Source organism: Mercurialis annua, linkage group LG6, assembly GCF_937616625.2.
Source record: "Mercurialis annua linkage group LG6, ddMerAnnu1.2, whole genome shotgun sequence".
Lineage (NCBI taxonomy): Eukaryota > Viridiplantae > Streptophyta > Magnoliopsida > Malpighiales > Euphorbiaceae > Mercurialis > Mercurialis annua.
In genome coordinates this window covers 1,980,087-1,996,418 of record NC_065575.1, presented here as the reverse complement: position 1 = coordinate 1,996,418, position 16,332 = coordinate 1,980,087, and the positions used below count along the sequence as shown (strand labels likewise).

At 33.0% G+C, this 16,332-nt stretch overlaps 4 protein-coding genes across 6 annotated transcripts; 1 reads left to right on the top strand and 3 right to left on the bottom strand.

The window, feature by feature from the left end:
* The first annotated feature begins 350 nt into the window (after positions 1-350).
* LOC126654044 (PGR5-like protein 1A, chloroplastic) lies at positions 351-3,188 on the top strand. The gene is made up of 7 exons (XM_050348084.2): positions 351-722; positions 811-873; positions 971-1,057; positions 1,481-1,718; positions 2,288-2,361; positions 2,565-2,663; positions 2,813-3,188. Exons 1-7 carry the CDS (start codon positions 474-476, stop codon positions 2,891-2,893), a joined length of 891 nt encoding a protein of 296 aa, XP_050204041.1. The 5' UTR covers positions 351-473; the 3' UTR covers positions 2,894-3,188.
* Positions 3,189-3,854: 666 nt separating this feature from the next.
* LOC126654109 (uncharacterized) lies at positions 3,855-7,063 on the bottom strand. The gene is made up of 4 exons (XM_050348176.2): positions 6,654-7,063; positions 6,241-6,344; positions 4,592-4,721; positions 3,855-4,209 (listed from the first exon to the last, which is right to left on the bottom strand). The coding sequence occupies exons 1-4, from the start codon at positions 6,786-6,788 to the stop codon at positions 4,171-4,173; spliced, it is 408 nt and encodes a 135-aa protein (XP_050204133.1). The 5' UTR covers positions 6,789-7,063; the 3' UTR covers positions 3,855-4,170.
* A 1,054-nt stretch (positions 7,064-8,117) lies between these two features.
* LOC126687173 (O-fucosyltransferase 30) lies at positions 8,118-13,235 on the bottom strand. 3 transcript variants are annotated; one of them, XM_050381606.2, is made up of 7 exons: positions 12,795-13,235; positions 11,052-12,207; positions 9,781-10,921; positions 9,558-9,653; positions 9,033-9,079; positions 8,879-8,938; positions 8,118-8,318 (listed from the first exon to the last, which is right to left on the bottom strand). In XM_050381606.2, exons 1-2 carry the CDS (start codon positions 13,190-13,192, stop codon positions 11,133-11,135), a joined length of 1,473 nt encoding a protein of 490 aa, XP_050237563.1. In that variant the 5' UTR covers positions 13,193-13,235; the 3' UTR covers positions 8,118-8,318; positions 8,879-8,938; positions 9,033-9,079; positions 9,558-9,653; positions 9,781-10,921; positions 11,052-11,132. The 3 variants fall into 3 exon arrangements, with proteins under 3 accessions (XP_050237563.1, XP_050237564.1, XP_050237561.1); XM_050381607.2 differs by having other exon boundaries at positions 9,781-9,862; XM_050381604.2 differs by having other exon boundaries at positions 9,781-12,207.
* LOC126686714 (6,7-dimethyl-8-ribityllumazine synthase, chloroplastic-like) lies at positions 8,277-10,256 on the bottom strand. The gene is made up of 7 exons (XM_050380913.1): positions 10,202-10,256; positions 9,781-9,862; positions 9,698-9,722; positions 9,558-9,653; positions 9,033-9,113; positions 8,879-8,938; positions 8,277-8,318 (listed from the first exon to the last, which is right to left on the bottom strand). Exons 1-7 carry the CDS (start codon positions 10,254-10,256, stop codon positions 8,277-8,279), a joined length of 441 nt encoding a protein of 146 aa, XP_050236870.1.
* Positions 13,236-16,332: the final 3,097 nt, after the last annotated feature.

Below are 16,332 nucleotides of genomic sequence, written 5' to 3'. Positions count from 1 at the left end.
AGTGACTAATAATTGATAAATAAAAAAATTATAACTATTAAAATCTAACGGTTATTTATGTAAAATTTAATATCTCAATTTTTTTATATAAATTAAATAAATTTATAATGCCATAAACAAAAGTGAGAAGTTGTATTATTTGATTTTCAAATAAAAAAGACTAGAATATAAATTGTGTCTAATATGAGGGATTTCATATAATTTGTTTAAAGATTAATATTAATAAATGAAAATGTTGGAATTTAAAAATAAAAATATGCAATTTGCACTATAGAAAACAAAGCAAGGAAGCAAAGAAACAGTTGGATATTTAAGCGCCAAAAACCAACCAGGACCTCAAAAGGGCAATACTGTCCCACTCAAAAAAATCAAATTCCATGGCTCTTATCAATTTCTTCTTCTCCAAACTCTTTTCAACCTCAAATTATATCTTCATAACCAGTAACCTTCCCTATTCTCACTAAAATAAACGCATGGCCGGCACGTGCACTTCAATCTCCCGTCGCGTGATCGGATCCGCCACCGTAATAGAACTCTCCAGAACCGGCGCCAACCGTAACGGAACTATTTCATTTTCCGCCAGAATCTCGATGAGAACTAACGGCATCCACCGTCAGCCGATGGTAGCAGCAGCAGCAGTAGTAGCAGAAGGACCGTCGTGTATATTCGTCGGACCGCTTGAAACTGCGAGTCAAGAAACCCTAGAAGCTCTCTATTGTCAAGTGAGCTTGAGTTTTCATTTTGTTTTTACTACTGCAGTAATTACTGAATAACCGATTGAATTTGATGATTTTGTTGTGAATTTGTCAGGCAAGAGATGCGTATTATAGCGGTGAACCGTTGATTGTTGATGATATGTTTGATAGAGTAGAGGTAAGCTTGTAAGATTGTAAATGTTCAATTTTATTATTTTATATTTTTTATTAGATTAAGTTTGTGTTGTTTATTGATGAGTAATTGATTGAAGCAGTTAAAGTTGCGGTCCTATGGTTCGAAATCTGTTTTAAAGTATCCTCGTTGCAGTATTAGACGACATTCCACTTATGCGGATGCTGAGGTAATTTAATGAATCTCTCATTGTTCACAACAATCTGTTGTATAATTGGTGAATTGCGTGATAACTTATGGAATGTTGAAATGAAAAAAGGAAATGTGTTCGATATGAGTCCTGTAAAATAGAGTTCATGCTACATGAGAATTGACTGTGTAGTGTGTAGACTTCAACGGAACTGAATTCTTGCACTGTCAATCTTTTAAAACCTTGGTATATTGTTTTGTTCTCAAGTTCAAGAAATTGAATTCTCGCAATTATAACCTTCAAACAAGAAAATGGACTTATAATTTTTATATTTTTGGACGTTTCAAACTCTCTATCCAAGTTCATAATTCATTTGGTTGTTAGCAGTAAGTGAATTTTCTTAGGATTGCTAGAAATATACTTTCCTCAATTTGAAGATTAATTGACATGGATGTAGGGCAGGAGGATATAGCACAGGCGTTTGCACTAGCTAGTATTTGGATGGTCTTTCTTACTATTGGCGGTACATTATGTGTTGGGCCTATTCTTTACAATATTATTCTAGCTTATCAGGATGCAATTACTACCAAAATTTCCCAAGGAAGTCAAGCTTCTATGGTGCAGTTTCTTGCTACTATGAATGGCGTTCTCTTCATGGCAGTGGGATCTCTAATTGGCTATCCAATTGCGTCATCTTCTGGTAATAACTTCTAATTCTAAATGATTTATATGTAGTTGCAAAGTCACTTAAAACTAAATTTTATTTGATTTTCATTTTCTTGTTTTTTTCCCTCTGTGTTGTTGCTACAGCTATAGATTTTAATCTTACCCAATGTGCAAAGTGCTTCCTAGATAATGTAGGGGTAGGGACCCAGTGTGATGCATCCTCAGTTGGAATATTGATATAGATATATGTCAGATATACCATATACTTGGAGATTTCATTTACCTATTTCCCTAGTTTTTTCCACTAATTTGAAGTTTGAAATTGATGCTGAAATCTTACTTATTACCTTTTTCTGGGAGAAACAGAGTTAAAAACATTTCAGTAAGCATATAATGTTTCATGTCCTAAGCCACAACGAGAGACAATGTGGAACGTGATATAAAAGGGTGGAACAAGGCAAACAAAAAGGAATAATGATATTATTAGATTTCAAACTGGATTAAATGGTTATATATCTTGATCATAGTAAACTGAATTTAAGGTGTTATTAACTGAGTTATCTTTGTATATATTATTTTTCATTTGTGCAAATATTGTCACAGTTAAGGTGCTCCAAGGGCTATGGAGAAATGACTTGGTGGCGCTTAAGGGGCCATGCCCAAATTGTGGAGAGGAGGTCAGTACTGATACCTCTGAGCTCTTTGAATATGGAACTGGAAACTTATTATAGTTTTATTTTCTATCAAACTGGAAATTTTCACTCACTTTTTTTTGTATAATCGTATGTACTTATATTAATAACTTTATTCAACATATTATATCAGGATCCTAGTCATATTTAGTTCATCGATCCCTACTCATATTTGTATATTTGTACAGGTGTTTACCTTTGTGAAATCAAATCAATCCAACAACTCTCCACATAGAGCAGATTGTCATGTGTGTGAAAGCTTATTAGAATTCCGCACGAAAGTTGAGGTATTGCATTCTACTCGATTTTAACTGAGCTTTAATCTTACTTTTGGGGGTGATTGGTTGTTTTGGATGCAAATATTTGTTTCAGAAACCATTCATTTCGTGTTAAAAAATTGGATGTTCACCTCAAAACCCTTGCTATGATTGTGCAGAGAACCGGTTCCAGACTAGGTAAACAATGGGTGTATGGTCGGATATATCTGGTATCTCGAAGGCGGCAGAAATGGAAGTAAGATCTCAGCTATTGTATTTAATTGCAAAGCAACTGTACACAACATCAACATTTTTTTTCCAGAATTGTTGAAATTAGCATTCATCACACGACAGTAAGAGCTGATGTAAATTGGAATGTAGGAAGTAAAATTCGACAATAAGGTGTTATGACGCGTAGCAAATACAAGCTTATATTAAAGATAAATTCTTTTGTTCCTCTTACGAGACTTGATCACTTTGAACAAGAGCTATTGTGTTACTTTGGACTGATGTAAACCAATTCTTGAAAAAACTACGGCCACTCTGCTATTTTTATCTTTTCCGTCCCATAAATATAGAAAAACTTGGTATTCTAAATGTTTCGTAATGTAGGTAAATTTACTATTTTAATTCGAGAAATATAGATAAAATATCAATTTTATCTTATCAATTTATAACAATTTTATTAAACTCTTAATTATGATTAATACTAGTAATTACTTCTTTTAATATAAGATATTACAAATGTATTCTTTTTAATTTAGATTTAATCTCAAGAAATAATGATGGTTGCGATTGAGTTTCATGAAATATACCATTAATAGCACTGAAATAATTTAATCAAGAATACAATAGAATTGTTAGCAAAAAATTATTAATTTAACTAATATTTTTCGATTAGAGTAAAATAAAGTTGACCTACTTTTACGGGATAAAATGAGTTGCTTTTTCTCGAAAAAACAATGCATAGGCAGCCAAAATTCAAAAGAGTATTTACCCATAAAATGGCTGTGCCGTTTCATATTTCCACAATAAGCATTTGTGATACAAAGTTTTTCAATTATTATCTATCTTTTTAATCATGAAAAATTTCCACATGACTAATGCATTATTGGTTTATTGCACAAATAACATAGCGCAACTAATTTTCCGATTCAGAAACATGAATAGGAAAAAAAAAAGTCTACTAACAGATTACAAGATAAAAAGAGACAAAAGTAATAATTCGCAAGTTCCTGAATACTAAAGAGAAACAAAAGTAATTATTCGCACAAGCCATGATCATAAATATCGCTGGTATCTTTAGCAATATTTGTAGAAAGAAAAATTGAACGAAAAGATTGCTTTTCCATTGAGGAAAAGTTAGTATTTTGGTGCTCAGCAAAATCAATATGATTCACAAACGAAGGCAAATTGAAGAACTTTCTCATTGTTTTCAGGCAGAAATACTGCTGCCTCGTGTAGTTGATTAAGATCGATCGCTAAACGCTTTAAGTTGTTTGAGGTTGAAACGGCGAACATCAGTAGAACAAGCGAATCAGAAGTGTGACAAGCTGTATACTAGGATCCATGAGAGCTGAAGAACGTAGCGGGAAAAAAAAAACACCACAAGCTTGTCAGATATAAGATCAACAAAGACAGCAACTAATGAATCGATGTAGGTGGGTCAGAGAAATTAAGGTTATCAAACTATAGTATTACATTTATGCAGCCAAACTTCAATTTTACCAATAACGGCAGAATTTCTGCTTATTTGGTTCCTTTTCTGTCGGACACGTAAGTAATTTTTCACCTAAATTCATTTAGTGGATTCTTGCTGTCGGTAAAATTGAAGTTTGGTTACTATAATATAAGAATTCAAAAGTCGGTATCTGTTTTGTAGAAATGCTATAGTTTGGTTACCACACTTAGGTAGCTTCACTTCAAGGGAGGAAAGAAATGCAAAGAAGCCAAATTACCAGAAAAAGGGTGATAGATGCAAAAAGTCCCTCTTGCAGGAGGGCTCCGTGACCGCCATATTCTTCTTCGTCAATCTTTAATATCAAAGAATAATAACCATATACAATCCCAGAGGATATCAACAGAAAACTGCCGAAACAAAAAACAACAGCAGAAATTAGCAAAAATTAGCCGTTTGGAATATGTACAGATAAAACTTAATCATATCGATTCCTGATTCTCAAGTCAATAATCAAGCATTTCAATTCTCGATTTAAATCTAAATTTGACAACCATGCTATCCACACTCGGCATACTTATGCGATTCCAGTGCACCTATACAAATATTAGGTCAAGGGGCCCATTAACAATTTAACAGTTCATACCTACACTTCAAAGTTAATGCCTACAATCATAGATTTACACATCATGGCCACTATGAAAAGTTTTTGTGCAACCATAATTTCACACCATTATCAAGTAAAGACCTCTCACAGTGTCCATTTCTTTTTTTACGAACTCGTAAAGGTAAGCCCATAAATTGCGGAGACCGTCAAAGCCGAGCAGCTAAAATCAAGAAAAGTACTAAACCAACTTCAGAGTGCTATATTCATTTATCTTAAAATATATTGCTCTGCTACTAAGTCTTAGCCATATCTTATGAATTGCTATCATCACCATCTTGAGCTCTGTAACTCTGTTATTAAAAAATATAAATTCCCTGAGTTTATTTCACCTAAAACCATGTGCAGGCTAGCATTATAGTAATTTTACATATAAAAATATAGGCTTAATTAACAGAATCCAGCTCGTGAGGACTTAACATAAAAGCCGACTATATACTGCAATTTCAATATCTCATATTTCTTGATCCTTAAGAAACTCAAAGCGGAAGCCGAGTGTTAACTACAATTAAACTCTCTCAAATTTCTTCACTCTTATGGTCAACCAAGCTAGCTCTAGAGAGAGAAATTTGTTGCCAGGGATTTTTCAGCTAAAGTACATGATTCTAGAGTTGGATCTTCAAAAATCAATATGCAAGAACTGGACCTTGAGTTCCAGTTATAAAAATAATATACGACCTCAACTTTGATGCAGCCCAAGTTAATGAATTCTATAGAGAGAATCACCATTGTGTAATATCACAACAAACGATGTCCCTCACACGGCTAGCTCTAGAGACTGTCAGATGTCCAAACTCCCACTTGCACTTTGAGGAAGATGTTTCCAAGAGTTGCGTACATGACACTTAAGTCCAATTACAGCAACCATATATTACAATGCTTATGGATCTTTTCTTGCAATACGTACATAAGAGTAAGATAAAAAGTTCATTGACATGAAAAGACAAAACTAAAACCGATGCTTATTATTCTCAGACATTATTTAATTTTGAGCGGTAAGATGGAAAGTACCCCGGTCTATAAGTCAAATTAACAGCCTACTCTACCATGAAACTACGCTGCTGGCTATTCTAACAATGACATCAAGAACATAAATAACAGTAAAATAAGTTTTGATCATATCTATGCAAGGCCTAACAGCTTCGTTTGCATATTCACTCATCTCAGTTATAAAACAGCGATAAGAATGCTCGAAGGAAACACTATGATAGGCAATTAAAAATCGCATTATCAAAGTTCTCAAAGTTAAGAAAGCTCCAACTTACGCGGCGATCCATATGCCCCCAACTAAGGGTATGGTACCCCAAAGAATTCCACATAATACGGCCGCTACTTGCCTAATCCAATGCAAAGCATCACCCAATTGATCCTGAACCAACAGCAAGAGGAAACAAACAATCAATAACTTCACTATTTGTTGATAAACGATTTCTCAATCAAGCATTGCACATCGGTAACCTAGGTAGCACGGACACTTCACTCGATCAACGTTTTCAGTCTCCGAAATGTGTCGGACACTTGTGTTCCGGACAGGAAACTTCAATTTTAACATAGGAAACTTTAAAACAATGCCGTTTATCCATTATTTTACAATATAAACTACAATTAAACTGCCAAAACACTATAAATATTCAATATTTGATAACTTAAAAGTCTTAAACTAATAAAAGAAATTTACTTTATCCCAAGAAGCTTCAGGATCCAACAACTTGGCAAATCTGAGAGGAGAAAAGTGACTGTACTGATGTTCTTGATGCAGAAGCTGCTGATTGGTATTACCATTATTCAATTTACTTGATTTCCCTTCTTTCATGGCTACTACAGTTAAAAACCCTAATTTCAAGACTTTAACTTTATTTGACAAAATCGAAATTAAGAGCTACCCAGATAAGAATTTTCCTTCAAGAACTGAAATTTTTGAAGTTTTTGACTGAATTGTGAAGATACTGAATTGGGCGTGGATAGCTATGGGTGGGTCAAAACACTAAAAAGAACCGATTTGAAAGAAATAAAAAAATATTATAGGTTTGATTGGTTGTATGATTTTATCTACAGATCTACAGTAACGATTTGGATTTGGATTTGGTTTTTCTTTTTTAGTGGAAATCAAATTTTTATGCACTGCACGTGCTCTTGGTCTACTTTGTGGGTAAATTTTTTATTTTATTATAAAAATTATTATTTTATCTCGTCCAAGTTTTATATAGGCCTAATTATTTAAAAAATCCCACCTTAAAATATTTTTTCATTTATACCCTAACCTAGGAAAAAGTTTATTTGTACCTTTTTTTTGATTTTTCATTTTCAATTGTACCCCAAAATTTTATTTTTTGACAAAATAATTAATTAAAGGATGAAAACATTAAAAATAATTAAATAGAAGGGTTATATCATCTTTTTTCTATTTGAAAAAATACAAATAAGTTAAAAAAGTGAAGGATTATTTTAAGCTTTTTTCTAAATAAAAATAGTTCAATTTAGTGCTTTAGGGTAGAGTTGAAAACGAAAAATCAAAAAAAGGGTATAAATGGACTTTTTCCTAAGTCATGGTATAAACGAAAAAATATTACAAGGTGGAGGTTTTTTAAGTAATTAGGCCTTTTATATAAATATTTTTAAAATATAAAATTTTATTAACTAACTTAGCAATTTGCTCTCTCAACTTGTAAATAATAAACAATTAACATATAAATTAATTTTGCAGAAAAATTAGCCATAAATTCGATGATCAACTATTTTTATTTTGCCAAATTAGCTTTTAAGTTGAGGGAACAATTGTTATTTAATTGTTAACTCGTAAGTAATTGACAATTCGCAAATAAATTAATTTTGTAGATAAATTATTCCTAAATTTGGAAATTATGGTCAATTAATAGAACGTGTTTTAAAATTAAAATCCTCACACACAACAGAACTTTGTCCATGGTTGCAGTCTAAAATGGCACTTTCAGCGAGATCCACAACTTTGAGTGTTTTTATTTTCGATTGATTTTTTATTTGCTTCCTTTTTTGTTTCACAAGTTTTTAATAGATTAGAGTTTGAAAATTTATACTTTTAAATTTTGTTATATGATTTTCTTGATTGTACTTTAATCTTTATTCAATGAATTCTAACTTTGTAAAAAAAAGTTAAAATAAGAAATTAGGGTGCAAAATTCTTTTTTTCATGTGTGGAAGCAGTAGCTTATTGAGTACAGGCCAGAACTGAGCTGATTAGAGTTACATAATTAATAAAAAATAATCATATGATATGATTCACAACATCAAAGGGACTGATTCAGATTTCTTTGTCACAGCAGGATCACTGCTTCAAACGGTGCTCAAAAAGGGATGTCATCTCAATCTGCAAATTACAGCATCAAGTGAATAATGTAATTTAGTTAATTAAATTTTTTTATATATTTAATAATATGGTGAAATATCATTGGCTCTGTCCACATATAACGTGGTGGACAAAGTTTATGTAAGTATTTCTCCATCGCCAAGACTGAAACTTCAATAGGCATAAAACAGAGCGATAAGTGGAGAGTGATTCCAAACTAAACTGCAATTTTTACATGCGTCATGACGTATATTAACCGGGACTAGTTTTCAAACTGGCTACGAGCGTGCATGTAAGTGCCTAAAGACGTGAAACTCAGATCAGATGTTTAAGTGGAATAGACTTGACTGAATCATGATACTCAAAAACATATTATTGTCTGACAAAAGAAACTGGCACAGCCTTTTTCATAATGATTTACCCCTCATGATAATCTATTAAAGTGAGAAAAAAATAGTTCAAACTTTATAGTAGTAGCAGCAAACCCACAAAGTGCAAAGATTAAGATTCTGAAAATCAAAAATGAACGTGGGAACTTCATGGATTTAATCATCAAACAACATCTTTCAAATATAACTTACAGCAGTCAGAGCAGCCTCAGCGCCCTTGTTCCCAGCTTTTCCCCCAGCTCGATTTAAAGCCTGTATTTATCATGGCGTGTAAGATTGTCAGATGATTCAGATCATTGTAGTCCATTTTTATGCAACTGTTTAAACGTGTTAGCAATAAGTTTACCTGGTCCATGTCATCACATGTTAGAATGCCAAATATGCATGGAACTCCTACAGCATCACCAAGAAACAGCATCAGTTTTAACTACGATGCCATGAAATTCAAGGTAATATTACTGAAGTAAATTTTTAAAAGGTAGACAAAGACGATGAAAATGCATTTTTAGATTTAATATAGCGACTCTATGCATCTTCCATCACTGCCACACAGAAATGCAGGTTATGCAGCATGCCTCTTTAAGGTTGCAAATGCTTTTAAACATCACGAAACATGTATGAATTGCATTTCATGTTTCACTATATATGCAAAAGAAAAAAGATGACAAACAAAGGAAACAATCAACAATAAACTAAACTAAATTATCGCTGAGAATTTAAGCTTGAGAGATTCTATAATAGTTATAATGTAGGTGCATACTGTGATTATTTTGTTTTTTTCTCACCACTGGATGAATAGCAATTTCTTTTATTCAATGATTATATAGACAAAGTACACTAAAACAAAGTAACTATGTAAACAGTTTCATACATCAATATCTTCTTCTTTCACCGAGTATCTCTGGAAAGTTTCCAAAGCTCCCTCCAAAAGCTTCTTCATCACAAGTTCGTTAAAGCGGACTATAACCTAATCAGTAAATGAGAACCAATTCAAAAATATTAAGAACAAACCAGTGCCTTTTGCTTAAAATTTATCCTGAAACAAGTATAATTAAACGAAAATGAAATTTACGACAACGAAGCTAAGGCCCTACGTTTTGGTGAGAGATCCAATCAAATGCTTAACAGCCGCCGTTGAACGCTCTTTCCTCGTCTCAATTGCAAGTCTACCAAATACTGTACATCCCAAGTTACAAAAAATAAATGAAACTGATGTTTAGTTACATAATTTAGGTATAAAAAGAGACAAAACCTGAAGACGAGAAAGATAGATTCAGAGGTCGGTGAGAAAGAAATCCATGGCAGACTACATTATTAAAATTATGAACTGAGTAGAACATGACAGACGCAGACGCGAAGCAGAAGCCATCGGTTACTGTTTCAGGCTTTCAGCTACCATGGCGGCTATTCTAGTAATTTATTTGGATATTGAATTTTTTTTCTCGTTTTTGGGTGTTGAGTTCTAAACGACACCGTTTGCTTTTTTTTTTTTATAATGATACAGAACGTAATCACCTGTAATCTTGCTTTCTGAACATAAACTAGCAAGTAAGAACACATCTAAGTCCATGTTCCGTCAACGGTATCACGAAGGTTTTTGCAAATGCAGACATCAGATAGGCTAGTGATGGTATTACTTAAATATAATATAATATACTATGCATGCATTATTTAGCTGAGTTTGTTTACAGCATAAAATGGTAATTCAGTGATCAACATTCTTGGAAAAACCGTACTTGCTACAGTCAATAATCACTGAAAACAAATAACTAAAACATGAAAAAGTATATATTTTGTGGAGAAACATACAAGAAGAGTGAAGATTGCATATTGATAAATATATGCTGACCAATAAATATCAAACTGAGTCAACAACTGCAGGCCAAAGAATTTGCAAATAATGACAGTAAAAAATTCAAAGAAAACATATAATTAGATTGGAAAAAAAAAACCGCCTTCAAAATTTTAAGTTTTGAACTATAAAAGCTAGCAAGTGGTGAAATTTTCTGCAACAAATACAAATTTCATGGACAGTAACTGAATCGTTATTCTTCGATCATAAAGAAAAACTGAATGAATATTCCCATATATGCTTGATAAGAAAAAAATAAGAGTGCTGAGAATAAAGACAAAAGAAAGCCTATCTGGAAAGAGATTAACAAGGTATGTATCGGAAAGAGATGTTTCCAGCTGTGCAGCTAAAGATTGTGGGGAACACGAGTACAAGAGTCAGCACTGTAAGGATAATATTCATCAGTTAATAGAACTATGGATGTCCAGTTTGCTACATCAAAGAATAATGGTTACAGCAATACCACTGCATTTACAAGCAGAATATGCAAGTAATAGGCTTAGATTAACTGACCTTGCATTACTGGGATTAAACACAACCCATATCGTATCTACGCTGAACTTAACAACATCCAGATAATATGTCAGATTTCGACTATGAATTTATACATACATTAGATTTCCTTGTAAGCTCTATACTTTCAGCAATAGTTGATCCAGCAGTCCCAATAAAACCGAGCGAAGCACAAGCACAAACACTTTCCTCAACATATAAAAGAATATCAGGGAATTTTTGATAAGAACAATGCATATTCATCTTGCTAATTCCATCAAGACCTCTTAGATTGGATCCAACCCTCAAGCCATGGCCTGCAGTTGCGAGTTTCTTTGCTGTTTGAGTCACCAAGTCATCTTCTTCTCTCAGAAAGTGCAACTTAAAATGGTTTGGATCACTTGCCAAATCCCCCAAGTAACTTCCAGTCCAATTACCTTGAGGAAGATCTGTCATGACAAATATATGAACGGGAAGAGAATCCATCGCTTTTAAAGATTCTAACTTTTGTTTTAACCTCAAAAAAGTAGTTTTCCGGTGGTTCTTAAACTGACCGTCTAACAGTCTGAGCTGGGCACAAAGAAAAGGAGCCTTTATGGTCTCTAAAGCAAACTTCTTCCCTGCATTTAAGATTTCAGGAATAAACGGAAGAAATTGAGTTTTTTCAATCAAAGATTGTATCCTTTGATCTCTCCGTGCTTCATGAATATCAATATATAGCTCCGAACCCTTGTACGGTGCAGTGAAAAGGCTTCCAAATGCCAAAACAGCAGCTGATTCAGATTCAGATTCAGAGCCAGAGCCAGAACCAAGTACCTTGTATACGTCTTTACGTCTCCTTACATATGAAATATTCTTTTTCTTCTCGAGTTGCTCATCAGGTTGGAAAGAATCCAATACTCCATCCTCTTCATTATTCTTGTAAGTCCAAACTGTGGTTCTGCAATCTTCATCTACAGTATATAAACACGTATCTATATTACCAGTAAACCCAGATAATATAGATCCGCACTGTCTAAGGCTATCAAATAAAGCAGAGTCGGCATTCAAATCATGTGAGCATATCAAATCCTCATTCACACCACACCATATGGATGCAAAAATCCTAAAATCTATGGCTTGAAGGGAAGAAGGAACCAATGATGAAATATCAATGATGTCAGCCATAGATACATACCTGCCATGGCATGATATATAGGCTAATATGAGAAAGGCACGCATATACATAAGTTCAAAAATTCCATAAACATAAAAAAAAAAAAACAAGGCAATTCATTCGCAAAATCCTTTTAGCATAATTTTATTCCCATCAAGCACTCGGTACAAAGCAAATCAAAATGTCAGATGGTTTCACGACTGGTTGATTAATGCATAATGATATCATATGCCCTAAATTTCAATACATATTCTATGTAAACAACACTAATACTCGCTGAATCCAACAAGAGTTGTTCCTTATGTTGCATACTGACTTCTCCGGTCCTATGTTCGGCATTTCCTTTCCGTTTCCAGAAACAGTCCAAATTCTATATTTATAATCTATTTTCATAAAACAATATTCGTTTGTGCAGTTCCACGTTTCGGTGTCTTCATTTCCGTGCTACATATATTGCTTCTGGTTAAGCTAAATATCTAATTTTCACACCACAATCCAGCATTAAACAAATATTTGATTTTCAATTTTCAATTTTCTCTCCCACAATAATATCCTCACCAAGCAAAAGAAAGTAAACAACTTTTAGTAGTTAGTAAGAAATTACTAACCTCCCAGTCTTAAGAAGCTGAATGGCATGATTCCAAACAGAAACCCTAATCTCTTTAGCTCCCAAAACCCTAAATTTAGGGCAACTCCCAAGCGCAACAGCATGATGATCAAGAATTGGAGGCACAATTAAAGTTCTGTTCAAAATGGCTGCCATTAGTATTGCATTCTTGAACTCCGACAACTGATTGCTGAACCCACTGTGCGGCGCATACCACAGGAATTTCGTTGCTCCGGTGAATCTGCTGCATTGTGAGATCGGAGATTTTATGGAGTACGAAGTGAAGTAGACAAACAAAACTGAAAGTGTAAAGACACAAATTAGTGAAACAAAGAGTGGAGATCTGTAAGGAAGGGGTCGTTTTTTCGATTTAGCTGTGTTTTTGTGAAGATTGTTCATTGCTTTTGTCTAAAGTGCTGGACAAAGAGAGAATACTCTCTTCATTTAATTATATGAATAAAGGATCATTTCACTCCCTGAACTTGGTACGAAGTATCATATAAGTTCAAGTTCGTAAAAGTGGATCAACTCAATCCAGGATTTGGCAAATCGTATCAAAAAATATACAATAAGAGTTAGGATATCACCCCATTCGACTATGCAAAACCGGATCAATTCGCCCGTCAATTTCCATCGGAAACTGCTGCATCCCAACTTTTCGACCGCCGCACACCCACCAGAAACTGTTGTCGACACCAACTTTTACCGTCGGAAATTTTGTTCCGACCGATATGTTCTTCACGAAGAACAGCATATATGTTTTTCATGAAGAACAAAAAACATGTTCTTCTATTCTTTTAAAGAACAACAAATTTGTTCTTATGAAGATCATCATATCTGTTCTTTGACCTACCATCGGAAGAAGAAGAAAAATCCGGCGATGTGTGATGGCGGCCGGAAAAATAAGTGGCGGGAGGTCGGTGGCATTCAATTGGTGGATGGATAAAAAAAAGTAAAAAGTACAATAAAATCCTTAAAAAAAACTTAAAAAATATTTAGTATATGAATTTTTGAAATTGTGTGAATTATTTATTTTTAAAAGAAAATTTTCAAGTACTAATTTGAATTTTTTAAAAATATTAAAAATTATTTTAGACCATTTTTTTTAAACGGAGAGTGTTTCAAACACATATGAGAGTGGGCCGGGGTGGGAAAGGGGTGAAACCAATCCTGTTCTGCCAAGTTGTGGGTTTATTTGACCTGATTTGATGAAATTGGATCTTTTATATATTTCGTGCCAAGTCGAGGAGGGTGAAATGGTCCTTTATTCATTATACATATAAGGTTATGGATGCTTTTAAAACACATTCTATAGTTTCTATCGGTTGTCTACTATTTGTTTGTCAGTATAGTCAAATTCAAAATCTGATCAAAACAAGAAAATTGTTCCTCTAGTTGACACGAGTCCACTGATATGAACAGAGGTCAATTTAGAGTCTAAATGAAACGGAGAAATGTCGAAACAAGTTGATGGGCCGGATATCTAGCATCGTGGCCCATGATGCCATTAATGACATGGCACCACAGAGTCATTGCCGACGTGGTAGAGGTGCGCTGACTGGGAAAGGTCCGAAAAATCATACAAAAATATCCTACCACTAAATACATGTCTAGTGGTTCAAACGGTGAGCGATTTTGAGGCCGGATGAATCTAGAAACGCGAAAAACAAGGCTTAGAATCGAGAAGAAAAATATGGGAGAGCTGACGAATTAAGAATACGACGATAAATTCATTGTGGCGACGACACCACCTTTGTCTGGTTCGTCTGGGTTTGGATTTTGACATAACATACACAAACGACGAAAAAACACGTAACTAAGTCTTTGAGATATTATTATAAAAAAAGTCTCTCGGACTGATAATTAATTAAAATAACATATAAAAAAACAATCAAAAATACCCTAAACAGTAAACATGGATCTAGGATTAAAATTAATGGTACTATGGATAATTACTCAAAAATACTGGGGAAAAAAACTATTCATACATGCTAATAAATTGGAACTGAATACGAATACATGAATTCAAAGTAATTGATGTTTAAGAACTTGAAGCATAAAAGCTTTGTTTGATTGATTAAAAATGGTGAAATGATGGCTGCAAATTAGTATTTGGTGGCTGGAAATTTTTATTTTATACTTCTTAAATCTGCTTTTTTATATAATCATTCATCAAGTTGTACTCTTTTTCTTCCTTAATGAAATATTCATTATTATCAAAAACAAAATAGAATAACACAACTTGTACAATTAGTTTTAATTAGTTAAACTAAATTAGTTAGAATCATCATCAAAAAAATATTAACCAATTAGGAGAAAATAAAATGAAGAATTATCTTCATATTTCTCTATGAATAAGATAATTTTCAGCACTAAAATCTAAAATCAAGTTTGAAATTAATATATAGTAGTATTTAGTTTCAAAATTATAGCCTCAAATCCAAAAAGAATTCCAGTAAACAGATATCTTTTTTTTAGAGAAGAAAACAAATATCTTAAAACAGTGATTGTAAAAGCTAATTTACTTCACTAAATTGATCAATTTAATTAATTCAACTGTTCGCTCTTGTTCTTGGTTTAAAGTTTAAGGTTTACGAATATTTATATATGAAAATAAAATAAAAACTAACCTTAAGCTTACCACAGAAACAAAACCCTAAACAAAATGAGTAAACTTAGACATACTAGTTAAACAAACTTAAAATACAAATTAGTAAATTCAAATGAGTGAATTTGGCTCAAAAGAGACGTATAACATGATAAAATTTATGAGTACGGATTGGTGCCCATTTTTTTTATCAAATATGACAAAAATACACATAACTCGTACGATTCAAATAGAAATAGAATTATAAAAATTCAACCGGGCTAGATTTTTTATACATTTTTTTTGTAAATTTCAAAACTACATCTAAAGTCGCATCATTAATTAACATCAAAGTGTTCATATTCTAAAGAATATATAGAGAGAAGTTGAAAATTTGTTATAAGGTCAGTGTTGAAAGGTGCAAGAAAACAGAAACTAACAAAGGGAAATCACACCATCTCTATTGACCATAGAAATATGTTTAAATTTGCATAATTTTATACAAAATGGATGACATGATTTATATAGTCCCCTTTACGTCAAGCAATCTCACTCTCATTTTTTTTATGGAATTAACCCTTAAGCTACGACACTCTCTCGTTAATATTGCAATCATGCCATTCAAGACGAGACCAAAAATTAAAAAAGCTAAAAAAAATTAAACATGAGACGATGATTCTTAAAATAAAAATGATAGAGAAGAACCGATGACAAACATCTAGAGAGGCGGCCGCTCACCCTACCCTCTTGATTCCGCCTTGATTCCCGACTGTAATGTATACATAATGATTTAGCTCATCCAAATTAATGTATGAACCATCTGCTCTGAACTACTTTCTGTAGATTAAGAATAAAAAAATGGATGGTTTTATCTCTTTTTATTAATGTAAAAATCAAAGTATATATATGTTCACTATTAATTAGTAGGCTAAATCTATCAATAGATGTTTAT